The 24,224-nt window shown below is 36.2% G+C and overlaps 1 protein-coding gene across 5 annotated transcripts in view; it reads right to left on the bottom strand.

The window, feature by feature from the left end:
* Positions 1 to 9,889: 9,889 nt before the first annotated feature.
* PCLO (piccolo presynaptic cytomatrix protein) overlaps positions 9,890 to 24,224 on the bottom strand; it is a 365,554-nt gene continuing 351,219 nt past the window's right edge. For 2 of the 5 annotated variants that reach the window (XM_055124435.1, XM_055124461.1), the window contains exons 23-25: positions 17,030 to 17,164; positions 16,329 to 16,474; positions 9,890 to 14,416 (exon numbers count right to left, since the gene is read on the bottom strand). In XM_055124435.1, coding sequence (XP_054980410.1) covers positions 14,276 to 14,416; positions 16,329 to 16,474; positions 17,030 to 17,164 — 422 coding nt within the window. In that variant the 3' untranslated portion in view covers positions 9,890 to 14,275. The remainder of the gene's footprint in view (positions 14,417 to 16,328; positions 16,475 to 17,029; positions 17,165 to 24,224) is intronic. The other 3 variants (XM_055124451.1, XR_008628418.1, XM_055124440.1) reach the window with 3 other exon arrangements.

Raw genomic sequence — 24,224 nt, 5'->3', positions numbered from 1 at the left:
GGAAGCAACCTCATTGAAAAAGCTACAGTCAAAGGAATCATTGCTGAAAAGTTCCCAGAGCTGGAGAATGCAGATATCCAGATTCGAGGAGCCTGAAGGGTGCCAGCTAAAGGAGACCCTAAAAGAAAAACTCCAAGACATATCATAGTTAGAATGATAGATGTCATGGATAGAAACATAGTACTGCAAGCAGCAAGGTCAAAGAAGGAAATCCCATACAAAGGAGCACACCTTAGATTCAAAGCAGACCTATCATAGGAAACCCTCCAAGCCCGAAGACAATGGTGGGATATTGTGAAAAAACTCAATGAAATGAACGCTTCACCAAAATACTTCATCTGGCAAAACTTTATTCAAACTCGAAGGAACGATACACTATTTTGTGGATAAACAACAGCTTAGGAACTTCATAGACTCAAAACCAAACTTAAAAGAAGGACTAAAGGGGCTATTGTAAGACAAGAAAAACCCCCTATAAGTACAACAAACCCTTACAGAAAGATGAAACAAAACCCAATAACAATAATCTCTCTCAATGTCAATGGTCTAAATTCACCAATTAAGAGACACAGAGTGGCAAAATGGATTCAGAGATTGAACCCAACATTCTGCTGCCTATAAGAAATACATATGAATGAACAGGCAGAAAATACACAGACTCAAAGTCAAAGGATGGAAAACAACCCTTCAAGCAAACAACCCCTCAAAAAAGCTGGGGTTATTTACTAGAATTGGACAACATAGATTTCAGGTTTAAAAAGATTAGAAGGGACAGTGAAGGGCATTTTTTTTTATTAATCAGGGGACATGTACAGCAGGAAGAAATAACTCTCCTAAACATGTATACACCCAATAAGGGACCAGCTAAATACCTACAACAACTGCTAAGAAACCTTAAGAAGGACATTGCGAGCAACACAATAGTAGTTGGAGATGTCAACACCGCCCTATCTTCTCTGGATAGATCAAGAAGTTTAAAACTCAGCAAGGAAATATTGGCTTTGAAGGAAGAACTAGAGGAGAGAGTGCTAGTAGATCTGTATAGGACTTTATATCCCCCTAAAAAAAGAATACAGTTTCTTTTCCAGTGCACATGGAACATTTTCCAGAATAGACCATGTGCTGGGCCACACAACACACCTCAACAGAATCAGGAAGATAGAAATTTTACTAGCTATCTTTTCAGACCATGATGCACTGAAGATAGAAGTTAATCATGTACAGATGCAGAAAACCAAATCAAACACCTGGAAATTAAACAATTCAATGTTGAACAATAAGTGGGTCAGGAAGGATATCAAGGAAGAAATCTAAAAGTACCTGGAAAAAAATGAGAATGAAGACACAAGCTACCAGAACTTGTGGGATGCAGCTAAAGCCATGTTAAGGAGAAAATTTATAGACCTTCAAGCATTTCTCAGGAAGGAAGAAAGGGCCCACATAAATAACTTGACTTCACAGCTTAAGATTTTAGAAAAGGAACAACAAAAGGAGCCCAAACCAGGCAGAAGGAAAGAGATAATAAAACTTAGCACAGAAATCAAAGACATGGAAACTAAAAAGACAATCCAAAAGACCAATGAAACTAGAGCTGGTTCTTTGAGAAAATAAACAACATTGATGAACCACTAGCAAAACTCACAAAGAATGAGAGAACCCTAATAAAACAAATCTGAAATGAAAAGGGGATATCACAACAGAAACCAAGAAATTCAAAAGATCATCAGAGACTACTTTGAAAATCTGTATGCCACAAAACAAGAGAACCTAGAGAAAAATGGATAAATTCCTGGAATCCTATAATCTCCCAAGGCTTAATCAAGAAGACCTGGAATAGCTGAATTGGCCTATTAATAGCAAGGAAATTGAAATTGTAATCAAAAGTCTTCCCAAAAACAAAAGCCCAGGTCCAGATGGATTTACTAGCGAATTCTTCCAAACATTTAAAGAGAACAATTGTCAGTTCTTCTCAAGTTTTCCAGGAAATTGAAGAAACAGAAACCCTCCCAAACAGTTTCTATGAGGCTCATATCTCCCTAATACCAAAAGCAAACAAAGACACCGCAAAAAAAGAAAACTACAGGCCAATGATCCCTGATGAACACAGGTGCGAAGATTCTCAACAAAATATTAGCAAATAAAATTCAACAACTCATCAAAAAGATCATACACCATGACCAAGTGGGATTCATCCCAGGGATGCAAGGATGGTTTAATATCCAGAAATCAATCAACATAATCCATCATATCAACAAAATAAAAGATAAAAATCATATAATCATATCAATAGATGTAGAGAAAGCATTTGACAAGATACAGCACCCGTTTATGATGAAAACTCTTGCCAAAATGGGTATAGAAGGGACTTTCCTCAATATAGTCAAAGCCATTTATCACAAGCTTATGGCAAGCATCATCCTCAATGAGGAAAAACTAAGAGCCTTCCCTCTAAGATTAAGGGCGAGACAAAGATGCCCATTCTCTCCACTTCTGTTCAATATAGTACTGGAAGTACTTGCAATAGCAATTAAGCAAGAAAAATTTATTAAGGGCATTCAGATAGGAAAGGAAGAAATCAAGCTCTCACTATTCGCAGATGATATGATACTATAATTATAGAATCCTAAAGCCTCTACCAAGAAGCTCCTAGAAACAATAGACTCATATAGCAAAGTTGTAGGCTATAAAATCAATACCCCAAAGTCCATGGCTTTCCTATAAGCAAATAACAAGAGAGAAGAAAGCGACATGAAACTAGCAATCCCATTCACAATTGTACCTCAAAATGTCAAGTAGCTCGGAATCAGCTTAACTAAGAAGGTAAGGGACTTATATAAAGAAAGCTATAAAATGCTACTTCAGGAAATGAAAGAGGACACGAAGAAATGGAAAGATATCCCTGCTCATGGATTGGAAAAATTAATATTATCAAAATGTCAATACTCCCCAAAGCATTGTACAAATTCAACGTGATCCCTATCAGGATACCAATGACATTATTGAAAGAAATGGAGCAAACACTTCTAAAATTCATATGGAACAACAAGCCCCTACGAATAAATAAAGCAATTCTTGGAAAAGAAAATGGGAGGAATCAACCTTCCCAACTTCAAACTCTACTACAAAGTGGTAATAATTAAAACAGCATGGTACTGGAACAAAGGCAGAGCCGCAGACCAATGGAACAGGGTTGAATATTCTGACACTCTCACCCCAATATATGATCATCTACTCTTTGATAGAGGATCAAGAAACATGAAGTGGAGCAAAGAAAGCATTTTCAACAAATTGTGCTGGCAAAACTGGACAAATACATGCAAAAAAATGGGCTCAGATCTTCGCCTATCACCATGTACAAAAGTCAGATCAAAATGGATTAAAGACCTCAACGTCAGACCAGAATCCATAAGGTATATTGAAGACAAAGTCGGCAAAATCCTCCACGACATTGAAGCCAAAGTTATCTCCAAAGATGACACGCCACTGGCCAAGCAAGTGAAAACAGAGATAAATAAATAGGACTATCTTAAACTAAGAAGCTTCTGCATCTCAAAATAAACAGTGACCGAAGTACAAAGATAGTCTACAGAATGGGAAAGGATATTCACCCAATACCCATCCGATAAGGGGTTGATAGCAAGGATATACAATGCACTGGTTGAACTCCACAAGAAGAAAACTGCCAACCCAATCAAAAAATGGGGTGATGAAATGAACAGAAACTTTCTCAAAGAAATCCGAATGACTCAGAAGCACATGAGAAAATGCTAATCACTAATCATCACTAATCATCAGGGAGATGCAGATCAAAACATCAATGAGATATCATCTCACACCACAGAGACTGGCCCACATCCAAAAAAGCAAAAGCAACCGATGTTGGCATGGACATGGAGAGAAGGAGACTCTCCTTCACTGCTGAAGGGAATGCTGACTGGTTCAGCCCTTTTGGAAAACAATATAGACGTTTCTCAAAAAATTAGAAATTGTGCTCCCATTTGAGCCAGCAATACCACTCCTGGGATATATCCCGAAGAGGCAAAAAAGGTGTAGTTGAAATGACATCTTCACCTGTATGTTCATTGCAGCACTGTTTACAATAGCCAAAATCTGGAAAAAAATGGAGTGCCCAAAAACAGATTACTGGTTAAAGAAACTTTGGTACATCTACACAATGGAATACTATGCAGCTGTTAGAAAAAAATGAAGTCATGAAATTTGCATATAAGTAGATCAACAAGGAAAGTATCATGTTGAGTAAAATAAGTCAGAAAGAAAGATACAGACATAGAAATATCATACTCATCTGTGGAATATAAAGTAGCAGAATGGGTGACTAACACCCAAGAGTAGTAGAGATACGAACCAGGAGGTCTTCTCCACAGCTTGGAACTTATCTCACATGCTGGGAGAAATGGCAGCTGAGATAGAGAAGGGAACACCTAGTAGAGAATGTTGGGAGGACCCACTCAGATTGAAAGCTGCATGACAAAAGTAGACTATAGACTGAACATGATGGCGACTCAATACCTCTATTGCAAACTGCAACCTCCAACAGGAGAGAGAACAGAAGGGAATACCCTGCTGCAGAGGCAGGGTGGGTGGTGGGGGTTGGGGTGGGGGTGGTGGGAGGATACTGGGAACATTGATGGAGGTGAATGGGCACTGGTGGAGGGATGTAAACGAAATGCAAACATGAAAGTTCATAAGTTTGTAACTGTACCTACGGTGATTCACTAATAAAAATTTTTTAAAAAAACCTAAGTTTGACACCAGGTATGCTTTGGTCCAACAAGTTTATCCTGAATCCTCAACTCCATTCCCCTTGTTTCCTTTTGTCTAAACCATAATCTCAATCTAATTAAAATCTGCCAGTCTATTCCCTGCTTCTGTATATACATCCAGTCAATTCTGGGAAAAGTCATGCAATAATGCACATTTGTTACTATGTTACTATTTTATTTGTTACTATGTGTTTCTATGATATTGGCACTGAGTTCAGAAAAGTCCTTGGAGCATCTCTTCCCTCTACTTCCTACCTACTTGGTCTTATATTTATCTCCAGGATAATTTTAAATCCTCTTTTACCCTCTACAAATAACTAATCCCTGTTCATTTCCTCCGCATGTGGATGACCTCATAATCTGTTTCACTGGAAATCATAAACATTAGAAGGAAGATCTCTTATTAGTTCAGATATTGAGATATTGGCAAGCTACAATATCTCAATATCTGTACTAATCATATTTGTTTCCCCATTGTTCCATTAGGTTATTATTTTTCAACGTTACCTATGTATTGACACCAGTTGGGAAACTGTGGTACACTTATCCTTGAGCCCAACTACAGATGATGACTTCAGTGTTCTGTGTTGGGGTTTAGATTATACACATTTCTTCAAGCTCTTTAGATGATGCTAATACGTATGTAGTCAGGACTCAAAATCTTAGAAAAATTAGAAGAACATTAGAAAAATGTTCTCCTTTTATATTTATTTATTTATTTATTTGCTTTTTGGGTCACACCCAGCGATGCTCAGGGGTTACTCCTGGCTTTGCACTCAGGAATTACTCCTGGCGGTGGTTGGGGGACCATATGGGATGCCGGGGATCGAACCCGGGTCAGCCACGTGCAAAGCAAACGCCCTACCCGCTGTGCTATCGCTCGGCCCCAATGTTCTCCTTTTAAAAAAGAAGTTATTGAACAAGGATGTAGATTCCAGTTTCTTGTATAATGCATTAAAACATAATTGCCTCTATATAAAGAGGTGATGTAGAGAATAACATGTTTGAACATATGTTATTCTCATTGAATTTATTTAGTCATCTTACCAGACCAAACCAAACCTACTTAATAACTATCCCAAACCAAAAAACTTTAGATTTGTCTTTGATACAAATATATCTCCTTCAAAATAATGCTCACTGTTCTGTGTCAACCTCGGTAGGCTGAGTTATTCAGTTGTTCAATTAAATAGTTGGAGAAGTATCATGGTAAGTATTTTGAATAGATGACTAATATTGCTAATCATCTGACTTTAAGTAGGATATACTTAATATTCCATTTGGACCTGTAATCACCAGCTGAATGACTTTAAACTCTTCTTTGCTCAGTTCTTAAATTAAAAACAAATTTCACCTGTGGACTGCAGTTTTCACTCTCTGTCCTTGGAGTTTCCATATTTACCTTAATATAACACACAAGTCTAAAAGAATTGGTTATTTACTGAGTTTATGTATAAAAACAGATTTCTGCACCAAGGAGATAGTTCCAAGTGCTAAAGGAGTGGCTCTGTCTGTATGAGGCCTGGGGTTCATCTCTGACACCCCAAGCTCTTCCTCCAGCACCTAGGCTGTGGCCCTGATGGTCCTCATACTGTGTTGCTCAAACAGCATGCTATTGTAGGACCGTAACACTGAGTTGGCTCCCATTACTCTGAAGTACTGGGAAGGCTCTCTTCAAACAGCAAGAAAACACACACACACACACAGAGCTGGTTTCTACTCCAATCACCTCCCTGAAACAGTCCATGAAAGTTTTAATTAATCTTTTATAGCCAAGTAAAAATTTCATTCATTTATTTCTCTATGTGCTAAAGTATGATTAACCATTACTTGTTCCTGCCCTTTAAGAGTGTTTGCAAAAAAATAAAATACCAGATAGTTTCTTACTTGCTTGACTTAGGAATTTTCACCACCGATTGAAGGAGATACCATTCAGTAGAAGCCATGGAATTGGGCCAGAGCAATAGTGCAGCATAGGGCACTTACCTTGCATGTGACAGATCATGGTTTGATCTACTGTATCTTATGTGGTTCCCCGAGCACCACCAGGAGCGATTCTGGATTGTAGAGCCAGGAGTAACGCCTGAGCATTGCCAGCTATGGCCCCAAAAGAAAAAAAACAAAAACAAAAAAACCACACTTCTTGCTATGCTAGAAAATAAGCTACAGCTTCCAGTCAGCATTTTCAACTGTATATTTAAAACAAACTTACTACATATTAGTGTGATGTTAACTCCATATAAGGCCTAGAATAATAATTGCATAATTGATATTATACTCATACCTATATTGTTACCAGATATATTTAAATATAGTTTATAGTTAATCTCATGTTTCTTTCTCTTCCTGATGATCTTCTGGGTGACAACTGTTTTTGTTTGTTTGTTTCTGTTCAAGGAACAAACCTGTCTTTTCTTATAGAATGACACTTCAAATTTTTTTGTAGTTATTAGAATCACAATATGGCATGCTGGTTGTTTCTCCATGTATTTGTGAAATTCACTCATATTGATATGTATAACCCTAGTTTTCCTTTTTACAGTTTTACATAATTCTCTTGCTTTACTCCAATCCTGAAATACCCATTTTATTATTAAAAAATTTGGGAGCTCTTTAAATTTGGGATCTGTAATGAATTGGTATCAACATGCTTGCAAGAGTGGCAGGATATTTATCTACATAACAAGATCTCATACCAATCATAATTGTTACCAAACTCATTGTAACGGAAACCTCACCAATAGAAAGTGATTTCTTTGGTATACTGTACCAGTGAATACTAATTAGGCAACCATTTCGTTTACACGAAAATTAGCCTTGTTATAAATCTTCAAGTGTTTTTCTGTCGTATCTATATAGAGGAAAGAATTGTGAGATACAGAAATATTTGATCATATAGGTCATTTCAAATTCTAAAAAAGGCTATATCAATTTATAGTCACATAAGCTTATACTTAACTTAGAATTTGATTTTCATGATTTGACTTACTCAGATTAACTGTTTTACTAGTCTATATTCATGATGGCCAGCGCCAGATAATCTCATCGGCCACCACCCAGAACTCATGGCTGCTTCTCCTGAAAGGGAGTATAAAATGAGGCCCCCATAACCATGCCACTGGACTCTGCACCAGGGGTGCCCCAGAGGGGGGCAGGTGAGAGCCCTCCCAGCCCCAAGGGACCCAGTCCCGGCAGCCGACCTCCACTATCCCACCGCCGCCATGCTCCAGGCTGCATTCCACATGCGGGCCAAGCTTCATGTATGAGTGAACATATTCCTAAACTTTGTGGCCGCTTTCTCGGCCTCACAACACATCAACACATCATAAGACACTCCCTACTCATTTTCCATAATTACAACACCATATTTGATTGGAGACAAGATGGCATTGATGCCACCCAAACCCCTCATGCTCTCCTGAACCCAGCTCATCATCTCGCCTTAGAAAATGCAGAGCTTAGCATACCAGGCATGGAACTCTACGCGTAATCCCTGCTAGTATTCTACACATGATTCCTGATGGACATCACTGGCTGTTTTGCAAGATTCAGACAGAATGGCATCAATAGGTCATGGAGAAACCACAGCGCTGGCCGAAATGTCACTGCCTGCCCCGGCAGGGCTGAGTTGCTGTGCTGTTGGACAGCTGTGGCGACAGTGTGCACAGTGGCCATCCACTGTGGGGTGCTGTCAGCCAACCACCAGGTGACCTGGAACTCGGCAAATGTGTTCGACTTCACACAGACCCTCCGCAATAGGGTCCTCCTCTGCCAGCTATTCAACAACGTCCGGGCACACTCCATCAATTGCAAGGAGATCACCCTGAGGCTTCAGATGTCCCAGGTGCTGCCCAGAGATATAGACAGGTGCGTGTTTGTCAATGTGCAGATCATTACAACATGCCAGTCGACTAAGAGCTTGCATTTGGTAGACTGGGAACACCTGTAAAGGTGATTAGAGGTTGCCCCAAAAGACTCCGTCCCTCTCCGAGAGCCCAGCAAGCTACCAAGAATATCCTGCCCACACAGAAGAGCCTGGCAAGCTACCCATGGTGTACTCAGTATGCCAAAGACAGTAACAACGACGGTCCTCATTCCTCTGTTCCTGAAAGAGCCCCCAATATGTCATCGGGCTACACTAGCATGAGACAGGGACGAATGGAGACGTTACTGGTGCCCGTTCAAGCAAACAGAATGAGAGTAATACAGTGATAGTGATATTCATGATATATTTCACTGTAGTTTACACTGGAGCTATTCTGAAAACAAGGCTGAGCATCTGTTTGTATGTTCACTAGTTGGATTTTTCACACAACGTTCTAAATGAATTGCTTTTCCTATATTTTCCTATAAATTGTTTTTTCTCTGATTTTTTGTTTTCCTCTGATTTTTGTTATTCATATCTTTTTATGATGGCCCTTTTTTGTTAGTCCTTTTTTGTTCTCTGTATTATATAATTTTTCCAATTTTGAGTTTTTCTTATCAATATTATTTTTCCTATATCAGTTTTATTTAAAAAACAAATATTTTTTCTGCCATAACAAGTATTTCAAATAATGTTGACCATAAATCATTAATACCAGGACATTAAATGAGAAACTATATTTCTTTTAAAAGAGCAAAATAATAAAAATACATACAAAAGGGAATTGTAATCTATAAACCAATTCCAAAAATGAAATGAATAGAAAATCTATAGTGAAAAATCTGTAATTCGGTTTATGCCTGGTTTAGGGGTCACTTCTGGCCTCACTCTGGAGACCACAGTGCCAGGGATCAAAATGGGGTGGGTGGCATGCAAGGCAAGTGACTATACTATCTTGCTGGTCCTTAAGACACTTTGTTTTGGGGCCACATCTCTGTGCTCTGGTTTTATTCCTGTCTCTGTATTCAGGGGCTGTGCTCAGAGACTTAAATGGGATGCTGAAAATTGAACCTATTTCAGGAGAATGCAAGACAAGTGCCTTACCCATTGTATTGTCTCTCCAGCCCCAAATAGACCATCTTAATTTGGCAGATGGATGTATTTACAATAAATTTTCAGGAAAAATGCTCCAAAAAGCTCTATTGACATATTATATAAAAATGTATCAAGTCACAAAAAGTCAAAGTTGATATTTTCAGTGTTTATTAGTAAGGCTGAGACAACAACCTTCATACAGCACAATTTGCATAAATTACCAAGGTACATCTTGTATACAATCACAAAACTGAGACATTTTTACAGAGTAAAACTCAAGACAGATTTACAAGCATTTTTTTTGTACAGTCCCCATGTACTTCAGTTTAATTTATGTAACCTTTAGCCCAAGAATTTGTATTTATTCATTATATTTTCCAGAGAGATTTGGGTAGAACAGAAAAAAGTACACATTAGCAAATCACAACACTGCATGCAACACATACTTAGAAACAAGACATATATCCAAGTACTTTTTTTAAATGAATTTTATTAGTTTTTTTATGACAAGTTTGTTTTCCCTTTTTGTCTCAGATATGATTTTCTTAGAATATCAGCACACACATTTATCAGTAGTGGGAGCACCTGTTCACATCACTAAACAAATGTACACACAATCAAACAAGAATTGTATTCACATGCTAAATGCCAAATAAAATTAATATTTAAATTTTGTCTATTTTATGAAATGTATTATTATATATAGAAAATGCTCTCAATCATCTATCTATCAGATAAGGAGTCATTTGATTAAATGGGAATCTTTAATAATAGCAATAACATGGAACAGACAGAAAAGAGCAATGATTAATGAAAATATCTTCTACACTCATTCTTTCTAGCATTACATCAAAGGCAAGTAATTATTGAAGAGACACTTCATATGTATTCATTGAGCTCATTCATTTCCATCTCAAGCTCAAAAAAGAGGGAAAATCTCTTCTGTCACATGTAGAGTTAAAAACACATATATAATTGTAATTGGCTGCTTTTGAATATTAGACATTATAGCAATGAAAATAAGTTTTTAAAAATATTGTTATGATTTAAATAAAGTAAAAAAATACTATTAACATCTTTATGATATCTTAATGAAATGAAACATTGATCAAATAATTTCTAATAAATTGGGCACAATATAGTGTTTTATTTAATTTTATTTCACATCACCACCAACCTAGTGTTGCTACCACTATCACAACAATCATCACAACTGTTCCTATAATAAGAATCATTATCAGCTGGTTACCAGCTATAATATTCCACAATATGTCTTTAAATTTAATGTGTGTGATTCACAAAATTAAATTCATTTCTATGCTGAAAGTATGCATGTAATTAGTATGATTAATTATAATATGAGCAACATTATGCCCCATCATCTTAGATTATTGTTCTTTTATATTACCATATTAAACAAAGTTGAGTCACCAACATCTTAGCTTAAGTAAATGGAGAGACAAAATCACTTTCTTGCTTCAAGTGTTACATATGTCTGCAATGACCATTATATAATTCCTATCTTTTGTAAAAATTTACTCTGTGCTTTACTTCTACAGCTAAACGTTTCTTTAGGACCAGATTTCACACCATGAAGCAATTTCAATCTGTGATGACTCAATGAATTTGTGGGGAAAACTCAAGGTGATTTTCAAGGTATAAGAGCTGTAATTGGATTAATTGCACAATATTTAAGAGATTACAAATGTTGTTGCTAGTAGGATAATAAAAAGTCAACTCCCCAAAGTAAATAAAATAAAAAGTGGAAATCATGTGCTATGATATATACAAAAAAAGTAAAAAACTCTGAGCCCCTTTTGCATTTAAAAAAGAAATTGTAAGAAGGGTAATCAATATCATTCAAGAAGAAATGCATTCCTAGGATGAGTGTTGCATAGAATAAATCCAGTACAACGCAGGAGTTTGGTTAGCCACAAGCTTGGCACACTTTGGCAGGATCTTATACTCTCTGGAGGGGGATGCTGGTGCACAAAAGGAAGCCCTATCATTAGCTCTCTTAATCCACTGGCCCCTTCACGTTTCTCAGAACAGAAGGGCACTCTAAAGGGAAAGTCTCCTCTTTTTCAAGTAACTACCCAGGTATGATCTTTATTCTTGTGGCACCTCCCGAATGGAATGAATTCAGCAACCTAGTCTTAAAACCTCTCCTGCATACCTCTGGATGTGAATGGTTGAGGAAGAGGGCTTAAGGTGAACCAGAGTTCCCTTTGAAGGGCAGATAACAGTCTTTATGTAAAGATCTTCCTGATCACGTTTCTTCCCTAGTCACAAGTGATGGTTATAAACTTCCTAAGGTGCTAACTTCTGCTGGAAATATCCATGGCAACCATCAGCAGATTGAGTTGTCTCTAAAAATAAAATCTTAGCATTCTTAAATCTTAAGCAATCCCCTCTCCCTTGCTCATTTAGAGCAATTGCAATGCTAAAGGACATTGCAGTATCGACTAAGGGAGAAGGGGTTAATCGACAGAGGGAAAAGAAGTGACTTGTATTTCCTTGACTTAAGATACATTTATATTTCTTTATAAATATACTAAGAGATGTACTATGGGGTTTGTAGAAATTGTTTTCTTTTAAAAGTGTTGCATTTAATAATTTTCTATCAAATTAAATTACACTTTTCTTAAAAAGGAAAATTCAATATCCAACAAAAGTATTTGGAGATAATTTCTCTAATCCAACTACAACCCTGTTCTTGAATAAAAAGCATCTTTTAAACAGAGAATAGTCTGAAAAACTTAATTTAATTTTGGCAGGGATATGAGAATACTGAAGATCAATTACTTTGTTTAACAAATTTATAATAACCCAATTAGGAAATCATTTCCATTTAACTTCAGACTTTAAACTAGCTGAGTCAAGGTTTATGTTTTAAGGAAATATATTATTTTGGAGCAAGTATGCTGATTTTATTCATATCAATGCTTACCATTTACTTGGTAGATGCTTTTTATATATATAAAATTTGAGAAATAAGTAGCTATATAATAATCACTCCTCAGTTATGTGCATAAACCATATTTATAAATGTGCTTTCATTTTCTTTCATAGAGCATTTAGTATATCATCCAAAATTTCCATTAGCAAGGCTAGAAACATACAATTATTTTTATCCCAAAAATAAGACAACTGAGGAAAATCAAATTTAATTCACATATACAGGTAACACAGTCAGGGACAAAAGCCAGACAAGAAATTAGGCTTTTAAATCCTAGTTGAGTGTTCCCTACAACTTCAGGTAACTTTTTTGGTTATTTTTGTTATCATTAATGGAGAAGAGGATACTTCATTTTAAAGACTTAGACATTCACCCTTTTGTCTTATATAAAATACTTATTTAATAGTGTAAGGTAGTGCAAAGTATATTTTAACCTTGAGATGATGTTTACCTTTTACAGTTTTGAAACATTGGTGCATTTAATCACTGAGAGTGTCACTAGAGGAAGAAAATAGAGCACTAGAGAGAACTTTAGATTGGCATCATGGTTTCACTACAGCATCAGATAATGTGTTAAGGAAAAAAATATGGAAGAAAGTGAACTTTTAAAAATTTCATCAGTGTCACAAGATTAGGAAGACTAATTGCCAGAGGAAGAACTTTCCCTCTGCCAGAACATCAACAAAGAGAAAATCAATATGCAGGATAGCAAATTTTTTGTAGTTCTACAAAGAACAAGCTATCATACTTCCTAGAACATAAAAATGTAATCTAGGTCTTTCTGTATAGAAATTAAAAATATCTTAAAGGTAAGTTAGAGATTTTGATGTTTTCAACCAAGTCTCCAATAGTCTGTGGGGCAACATTTTTTTTGTTAGCCAATTATGGCTTTATTTTTAAGTAAGCATAATTCCATTTTGACTTAGTATTATCTACATTATTTCAAAGGATACAGCTGTGCTTTTATACATGGATTCTAAAATCGCTGTTCACACCTGTAAGATTTAAACACAGAGGAAACCTATATAATACATTCTAAATGGCATAATTTCCATATTCTCTGCTTCTTTTCCATGAGTAGAGTCAGTTATTTTTAGTCTTGGACATATATTGCAGCTGTGTCTTATTTTGATAATCTTAAAACATCAAATTTTCTGAGATTAGGTGAATAAGGGATATCTGAAAACTGAAACTTGTTACATCAATAGTTTCAACCAAAGTTCTTTTGTATTTAAGGAATACTTTTGTAGAAATCATATTAATTTGGGGGCCTCTGTCTTTAGCTTTTGTTTCACTCCAATCAAAAAGTTTGCAGTAAATTATTAAACTATTCTTACTGTTTCTTCTTGAATATAACAAGAGGTCCAAGATACTGAGCTGCTTTTTCCCTTTGACTTTAACATTTGTACTTTTTCACTGTAGTTTTCTTTGTGTGTGTTCAACAACAATAAATTACAAGGCTTTTGCATGATTTTTTTACTTTTTTTCTTCCTCTGTGTTTACTTTAAAAAACAAACCACAGTCTTGGTTTGAGATTAGAGCAGCTTCTATATATTGAGGAGACGTAATTTTTCAATGGGTTTGAGTAGGACTGACCAAAAGTTTGTGCCAGTTGACAATTCTTTTTCTGAGATCCACTTTGTCAAGCCAGATACAGGCTTCACCGATCAAGGTCTTTTTCATAAACTTCCCTCCATTGGAGAAAAGTAAAATCTATAAAAAAGAGAATAGATAAAATTATACATATTCATGTGCATACTGTTCAAAAGTTTTTTGATTATTAAAGAAACATAAAAGAATTGGTGACTTTCAGAGAAAATAGCAGCCATACTTACAACAAAAACCAAAACCCAAGATATCCTAAAAAAACTTGCACAATATTATCTCACAGTATTTCCTAAAGAAAAAGATATGCTGAAGCATATTATAATTCTAGGAAGTGTATCACCAGCTAATTTAAAGTAGCTGTATACTTAAGCTGATGGAAAATTTCAAAAAGAACTATTCCAGGTAATTTTTTCACAAGTTCATAAAAATATTAATTAAAATGCAAAATTGCTTGAATGCTTAGAATATAAATAAGAACTGCCAGAACAGGTAGAGCTCAAGTTCAATTTATATGGCATTTAACTTACAGTGAATTTACTATAATTTATTCCCAAAGTGATTTCTTGTCAAATGTAGAATGTGTGGCAGTTGAAATTTTGTAGGATCTCTGAATAAATTTTTTTCTTTTTAAAATCAATTAAAATAAGGCAAAAAACATTAAATGGATCCAAACATTAATCTTTAACAATTCTGTCTCTTTCTCAGTTTCTGCCTCTCTTCAGAATCTCTTTCAGAAAACACATTTAAATTTGTCTAAAACTTTATTTATTTCTATTTCTGACTTCAAAATCTAATTTCTAGTTACAACCATGTTTTTTTGTCTCTATTTTGGGGATTTCATTTGTTACTGTATTGTTTACTTATATCCTTTGTCATATTGTCAGATTTATCACTTTAAAAATATTCACCATCTTCTTTTATAGTTCTCTTTTATTATTTATTTATTTATTTTTTTTTAAGGACCAACAGAGGTTTATTTAAAGAATTCAAGGTTGATTAGGCCTTCAAAATTCAATCAATGCAATTGATCATATTAACAGAATTAGAAAGAACAGAATCATTTCAGTAGATGCAGAGAAATCATTGATATACTTCACACATTTTTTTAGGATTTCATAGCACACTAGCGATAGAAGATAACTTTTTTTCAATTTGAAAATAGTATATAGTTCTCTTTTTTTAGACTCAGGATTTTATGTGCCTGTGAGGTGGTCTTCTCACTGTGCACAAGCACTGTTTAAGGCTACAGAACAAAGGGCACTGAAAATCAGATCTTATGGTAGCTGATCAAATAAAGAAAGTATATAAATTATTGTACAAGACAGATAACCTAACAAGATGCAAAAAAAATGTTCTCTGTATAAAATGTGATTAATTACAACCAGGTCATCAGTAGAAGACTATGGTTATATATAGAAATATTTGGATTACTGTGCTGAGAAGAAATGGAGGAGAGAGCATTAGAGGAGATGAAAAGTATAAGCAAAGGATTAGAGTTTAACCCGATTTGAAAAGATGCTGGTGTGACTCAAGTAGAGAATGAATGAAAAGTGTAAGAGGAGAGGAGATTAAATTCATAAAATTAGAAATCAGTTCAGAGGACTCTGAAGAAGTCAGGCTAATGGTGACTTTTAAAGGACTCTTATGTAACCTAGCCAGAGTTGTTAAAAGATATCTCTGCCAGCAGTGTGAATGAAATGAACTGAAAGAGTAAAGTATCAATGGCAAGTAGGTTAAGATGATTTTAGTAACAAAGATGAAAACCCCAAAGAACATTAGCGGCAGTGATCATGGAAATAAATCGCCATAAAAGAAACTGAGCATAAAATAAAATAGAGAAACTTGGTAGTTAATCATGGATGGTGGGATTAGAAATGGCCTCTGAAACTGTTTCTTTATGAATTTAATTTAAAAAATGACAATTTAAAAAGAGTATTCAAATACTGAATAATTGAAATTAAAGCAAGCAAATATCTAAATGAAACTTTGAAACAGTAGCTCTGTCTTGTCAAGTTACCTGAAGTGAATGCCCTGCGGGACTTAGACTGAATCTGAAAGTTTCATTGAACGAAGGCTCTCGATCATGTCTACATACTCTTGTTTTTTTCTTGATCACCTTCTTTTGGGTAGAAATATTCATCACATATATTTTCACATATAAATCTGAAAATAAGAACTCAGTTTGTTAAAATCCCATTCATCAAATTCAGGACTCATTAATTGAAAAGACTACAGTTGTACACTACAAAGTTCTGCATCATCAACAAAACTATAGGCTACTAAAAAAAAAAGTGCCCCAAAGTAATATAATATCTAAAATATACAAAAATTTTCTTAGGATTTTAAATGGTTTCCTAGTGTTTAAGGTATATGTCAACCTAAGTTTATATGCCGCAAAAATAAGATAAGTGTTAATTAAAAATTTCATATTTGCATATTTACTTAGTAGACATACCAAAATTTAGCTAACATTTTTGTTCTTGGGTCACACAGCAGTGCCCAGGGTTTGCTTTTGGCTTGCACTTAGCAATCACCACTTGTTGGGCTCAGGAACCATAATGTATGTGTGGGGAGGGCAGGGGGAGAGGAAATATAGGTCAGACACAACTTTTCTCATATTGCTATTTCTCCTGCACTGTTATATAACATTTTCCAGAGCACCTAGTACATACTCCTACAGATTGTAGATTTATATTTCATTATTATAAAATTGGATACCTGGTAAGTGATCAGGGGATTTAAACTTGTAGGTAATATTTCTGCATTGGAGAATTTCAACTATTAGCTGTTCCCCATCTGTCTTCATTTCCTTCTTCAGTGCAATCTTGATTTCTCCCATTACCTGAGTTTTAACTGGAGGAATTAAATAAAAAGAGAATATATAAAACACAATTTATGAAATATTTAGTTGAGGTATTCACAATACATTTATTTCCTGGCTGTTTATTGAGTGCTAAATACCCTGTGGATACCCAAATAAATAATACACAGGCTAAACACTTAAGGAGTGAAAGGTCTCTTGGGGAGACTAAATAAAGTATATTATGTTTTAGTAACAGGAAATCAATGAAGTAAAGTAGATATGTTTATTAAATTTATCTTATATTTTTGTTTGTTTGTTTCTTTGGGGGCCTTACCTGGTGGTAGTCAGGGATTACTCCTGGCTTTGTATCTTGGAATCACTACTAGAATGGTCAGGGGACCATATGTGGTAGCAAGGATCAAATAAAGGTGGACTGCATTCAAGGAAAGTGCCCTGCCCACTGTACTCAGTACCCACTACAGCCCCTGAATTATAGATATTCAGGAGAAAATAGTAGAATGTGAGACCACAGAAAGACATACTTAGATATACATATACACCCTAACACAATTTACAGGAAACAATAAATCATGGGAAACACAAGATACTGTTGCTAACAATTACACATTACCAGGCTTGTTCAAGAACACTTGCTGGTACTATAAAATGTCATTGAATATTCTTTCTATTTCTTTATAAAAGATATAGACAACAATCATGTATAGTAATAAAATTGCAACAAGGAAAATATGAGTGATTTAAATAAACCCAACATATTTTTCTTAGTTTTTAAAAAATCCTTATATCACTAAATAAGCTATTCAATTTGAAGTTAAATTTTATGAATTAAAATTGAACTTTTCAATTATTGTTCACTGTCTGTCTATCCTCTATCAATTCTTATATTTATTGTTTTGCTCATCAACGGATACTTTTTTTTCCATCTTACTCTACGATAAGTGCATGTTAGGAAGGATGAATACAATGATAAGTCAAAATGTACTTGCTTACTGGTTTTATGGCTATCTACTTAAGAAAACCACAAATAAAGTATTTTCAGCAATAAATATATATGTAGAGAGAGATAAAAGTTTTCTTTGGGGCGTGCTACAAGAAAGACTGGGGAAATTCTTTTTGACCTGAAACAAGAAGGATGAGAAAGAATTAACTAAAAATAAAGGATGATGAAGATTAATTTAAAGGGAATTAACTAAACAGTAAAGATGAAGATCAAAAAGAGAAGAGAAGAAACAATGTATTCACAAAAGGACACACAGTGAGACTAAGTATAAGGAGACTAAGTAAAAAAATCATGTGAGGGGGGCAGAGCAACAATACAGCAGGTAAGGCTTTTGCCTTGCACTCGGCCCACCAGGGTTCAATCTCTGGCATCCTATATGGTCTCCCAAGGACTTGCAGGAGTAATTCCTCAGCAGAGAGCCAGGAGTAACCCTGGGCATCGTTGGATGTAACCCAGAAAGAAAAAAAAATTTTTAATCATGTAACTAACATAGCAATGATATCTTATCAAAAATTTTGTTTTATTTTTAGAACAGTATGAAATGTTAAAGATTTTTAAGGACAAATAAAGCATTTAGTTTTAAACACTTTGATCTTAGAAACTCTGTGTGTGTGTGTGTGTGTGAGAGAGAGAGAGAGAGAGAGGGAGAGAGAGAGGGGGGAGAGAGAGAGAGAGAGAGAGAGAGAGAGAGAGAGAGAGAGAGAAAGACAGAGAAAGAGAGAGAAGAGAGTGCACCCACCTGTATAGGGGTCATACCCGGTGGCTTGGGAACCACTTGGGAACCACCCAGTGACTTGGGAACGAGTAATGCTTCAGTCTAAGTTCAGGTACCTGGGTCACCAGGACTAAAATCTGTAGTTTTCAGAACTCATATGATACTGGGGATTAAGTATAGGGCATTGCACATACTGTTGTCAGGCATGTGATCTACAACTTGAGCTACCTACCTAGCCCTAGAACTTGTTTGTATTTAAAAAAAAAGAAAAGACATAAAGAGGCTATCGAAATAGGACAGGAAGTTTACAAAGTAAGATACCAGCCTTGCAAGATACCTGCCTTGCATTTGAACTACAGTTCAAATCCTTGGCACTGCATATGGTTCCCCAAGCACATCTAAGGGTGATGCCTGAGCACAGATCCAGGAGTAGCCCCTGAGCACTGCCAGGTACTGACTCATAAATCAAAAAAGAAATAAAGAGGGTCTTTAAAGAGCCTTTGTATGCATTAGAGCTATAAATGATAGAAATTTAAAATGTAGGATTAAAATGTGGAATTACATATTTAAAAATATCTATTTATTGACTCATTAAAATATAAAGGTAAACCTATCAATATTTTAACGAAATACTATTTTAAAAACTCGGAACTGATATTTTATACATCTTAAAATGTTATTAGTGGTTGGCTTAATAGAGGATAGCTAAGTTCTCTAGTTTCTATTTATATTAATATTCTTCATTAAATTCCATTCATATGCTGTTTTAATTGCAAATACGTAGTATAATTCATTAACACAGATAAGTATAGCTTAAAAAGAAAGGAGTATTGCTATATGTTTTTCAGATATTTGTGACAATATTCAGTACACCTTAAAATGTGACAGATAATAGTTTATTAAAGACTACTAGGACTAAAGGATCTGAAATGGTATCAATGAACATTTTGTTCTGTTACTTCAAAATATGGGCTGGAATGACAGCAGCGGGTAGGGTGTTTGCCTTGCACATGGCTGATCCGGGTTCAATTCCTTCGCCTCTCTCAGAGATCCCGGCAATCTACCGAGAGTATCCCGCCTTGCAAGATACCTGCAAGATTGAGAACTAAGACTCAGAAGTTGCTTGGCATACTTTCCCCAAAATCTTTTATAGGATGTGGTTAAATTTATACAATTATTTTTTTCCATGATTTGGGGGTGCCAGGTACATGAAGCTGATAATTTATTTTTAAAGTAAATGGGAAATCTTGGTTAATTTTAGAAATGAAACAAGTGCCATTGCCAATTAGTGTGATCTGGATAAACCAAATATAGGGGCTATTTCTTTAAGTAATGCTTCTCTGACTCTTCCAGTACCCTGGAGAATGCTTCTGTCCACCCCATGAAGGTGCCAGTAAGAACCAATAAATATTTGTACCTGGAGAAATTTTATGCATTTAAGTTAGGTGCATCAGGTAATTCAAGAATATGGAAATACTGTATTAGATTACCCTAATGGAAAATTAACCTCAGCCAAAAATCAATTTGGTAGGTGGGTCTTAGTAAAATCTAGAAAACTAGATCCCATTCTGATGAACAACTGCCTTTTTAAGTTATCTTAAGCACTCCCAATGCTATAAAACTTAATGGAATTTCTAATTTGAGTTCACCTCTCTTGGATAAAAAAAGCTCCATATATGTTGTCCAGTGGTTCACTCAAAGAAAGTGAATCACTATTGCTTTGAACTGAGGACTTGAACTTTCTAAGAAACTAAAATAAACAAGAACTAAAAGGTAAGTTATAGGTTTCTTAATTTTTAACATTTCCTTAAAAGTAGCTAGTAAATGCCAAAGCTAAAATTCTTGTATCAGCATACAAAAGAAAGAAACAAAAGCCATAATATGGCCATTATTTTCTGTTTCCTTAAACACTCTACCTTCCTTAGGTCAGGAAAAACTTTTGTTTTTCAGGACCTAATGTTCTTAAAAGTTGTCTAGTCTATCTGATTTGTCTTTCAGACTGATGACTAGAAACCCATTAAACCATCATCTGGGCTAACCCAGGTTTGATCCTCAGAATCCCATATGGTCACCTAGCACTGTCACGAGTAATTGTTGAGTGCTGAGTCAGAAGTAACTCCTGAGAATTGCCAGGTGTGGCTCCAAAAAAAAAAAAAAAAAAAACCCTAACTAACTAACTAACTAGAAAAAAATCTAACAACAGCAAAACAATGTCAATTTGGACAACATATTTATCTATAAAGCCATAGAGAAGTGCATCAAAATATTCTTCCATCTTTCAAACCATACCTAAGAAGAAATAAAAAAGAGGGCACTAGCAAATCACTTCCCACTATTTGGAACTGTAAAAGTTATAGATAGAATTGATCATACTAATGATTGTGACTGTATGACATAGCAAGACAAAAATATTCCAGGAGAGTCTCTTTTATAGGCCGTATAAATTTTATGGGGCCTTAAAAACCAAGCAGGTATATTCATTTCTCATTAGCTTCCACCTTCTCACATGGGAAGAAAGGTGAAATTAAAATCTTGCTAATTAATTTTCTCAAGTCATCACATTGCTTACTTCTTTCTTGGAAGGCTAAATTTGTATTCTTCACAGTGTGATACTGTAAAATTATTGATATGTTTCTCTCTCTTCAAAAATAGCTCCAGTTTGCCCTATAAGATTCCCCGCTATATTGAGGCTGGAGCGATAGCACAGCGGGTAGGGCATTTGCCTTGCACGCGGCCAACCCGGGTTCGATTTCCAGCATCCCATATGGTCCCCTGAGGACCGCCAGGAGTAATTCCTGATTGTAGAGCCAGGAGTAACCCCTGTGCATCGCCGGGTGTGACCCAAAAATTAAAAAAATGATTCCCCGTTATGAAAGGAAGAAAGACTCATGCCTACCGAAGTGATATAAAGGCCAACTGTATTAACTGCGAGGCTTCGCTATCACACATGCCTACCCTCCACAGGTTCTCACTACCCTTCCTTCCCTTTGAAGCAGGCATGTGGATGGTAATAAAAACTTCTGTGTCCACGGTCTCTAAAGCAGGGCACAGCAGATCTGAATTTGCTTTTGACCAAAAAAGACAGTACAAATAAAAATGACACATGAGAGTGTTTTGTTTGCTTTGGAATCAATAGTAAATAGGCAGAAGAAAAAGATTTAGACTCATCCTCATAAACTTTGTGTCCTGAAAGTTATATTTTTTATAGGTTGTTTAAAAAATATAAAATGCCAAAGATGTTTATCTTATAATATGGCCTGTATGTACGAGAAGAGGATTGAAAGGGACAAAGAATGAAGGGAGGAGAAAAGCATTTTCTTAAATTTGAAATGAAAAATTAATAGATGAAGTAAAAATGTGACTAAGAGCTATAACAAAATAATTCAGATGTGTCATTACAAAATCAGAAATATCATGGAACATGAAAAATTAATATTATTGACATTGAAAGAAGCAAGTTAATATGGGAAAATTTGAAGATAAGGAAATTAGAGAATGATGATACATATATAGAAAAGAAAAATATGACCCAGTATAACTGACTATTCAAAAACAGCAAATTTAAGAGAACAGAAAATAATTTTCACCTATCATATAAAAGGATTTCTTAAAAATAACATAAGAATAAATCAGGGTTTCTAAAGAGTACAATATATCGTTGGACATACTGATGAACTGATACACTGTTATATCCTATTTAAGCTACTTGGAGGAGATAGAAAGTATTCCTAAAGAATCCTAATATAAAAATATGTCCCAATAAAACAGCGCACTGGTGTATAAATGAAACAGAAGTCTTTCTGAAATATATAACAAGTGCAGAAGACACAGATCATCATGCAATGATTGAAGTGAAAAAAGAGAAAGGGAGGGAAGAAAGGAAGGAAGAAGGAAGGATGGAAGGAAGGAAGGAAGGAAGGAAGGAAGGAAGGAAGGAAGGAAGGAAGGAAGGAAGGAAGGAAGGGAGGGAGGGAGGGAGGAAGGAAGGAAGGAAGGGAGGGAGGGAGGAAGGAAGGGTGTCCCCCAAACCAAAAGAAAAAAGAACAAAGAAAAAAGAAGGAAAGAAAGAAAGAAAGAAAGAAAAGAAAGAAAGTATGAGAGAAAGAAAGAAAGAAAGAAAGAAAAGAAAATCAGCTTTATGATACTTTTAGTGTTCCACGTAATGCTTTCTTACTTTCTAAGATCTACATCAGTGAGGGTAGCGGATCAGAGAAATCCTTATCTCTGTTAATCTCCTTCTCCTCCTCCTCCTCCGCCTCCTCCTCCTCCGCCTCCTCCTCCTCCTCCTCCTCCCCCTCTTCCTATTTCTCCTCCTCCTCACTTCATCCTATCACCTGCTTCCTCTTCTGCTTCGGTTTGCGCTTCTGCAGCCTTTGATGGATTCCAGCTCTTTAGCATCTGCTTCATCATCTCCGCAATCCTCTTCTCCCTCATCTTTCCTTCAAATTCTGCAACGTAATTCGTTCGCGCTCCTGCTTGCAGTTGAAGGGGGCAGGCGGCACTCCTCCTTCCGCTTCCTTTTGAAGGTCCTGGTCCGGCCGACCATCCTTCAGTTTGGGGGGTCTTTGATGTTCTTGAGCAGCATCAGAGCACTGCTGTTGGCTAGCATCAGAAGTTTGTGGCTGGCCCCCATGTGACTGTGAGCGCATCTCCTCCCCTGGACTCTCCATCATCTTTATTCCTCCTTTCTTCCACACCATCTTCTGCTGTTTTTTCCTTTTCTTTTCTCTTCACAAACAAGACAGCGTTTGTCTCAACCATCATTTTTTTTTTTTTTTTTGGTGGCTTCCTCCTTGTTCACAAATTCCTGCTGTGGTTTTATTTTTATGACCCAGGTCTGCAGCATGCGTCATTGACGCTGGAGTCGCAGTCTTCTCCCTATTTGTGATTTTAACGAACGGCATCTTTTCTTTTCCCCAGAAGCATGAAGGCATTTGCTGCGTGCAGAGTACACTGGACAGGGGTAAGGAGAGGGTTGTGTTCCTGACTTTGACAAGAAGACGGAAGGAGGCTAGTTCTGCAGCTTGTTGACACAATGAAGGGGGGGGGGGGGATGAACCGCGGCTGAGAGGGCAAACGGTCAAGTGTTAGCATGGGGTTGGGGTGGACCCGCCCTTAAGGGGCATGGGAGATGGAACTCAGCCTGGCCATGCGCGGTCCAGCAGACTTAACTGGCCCGCGCTCTTGGTCCAGCGGCAGTTCAGCGCCTTTCGGTGAGGCCGTTTGCTCTCGCTACCTCTGATGACTTTTCTTCACATCACACAGTCGAGGAGCCACTTCCCTTAAGCTCCCATGCCACACGGAGAGCAGGTCCATACAACCTCCGGAATGACTGTATGCTCACTGCTTGCTGGTGGTACTCTTACACCATCCT

The sequence above is a fragment of the Sorex araneus genome, chromosome 1, assembly GCF_027595985.1.
Source record: "Sorex araneus isolate mSorAra2 chromosome 1, mSorAra2.pri, whole genome shotgun sequence".
In the NCBI taxonomy this organism is placed as follows: Eukaryota; Metazoa; Chordata; class Mammalia; order Eulipotyphla; family Soricidae; genus Sorex; species Sorex araneus.
The sequence above is the reverse complement of the archived record's forward strand: the minus strand, read 5'-3'. Positions and strand labels throughout refer to the sequence as shown.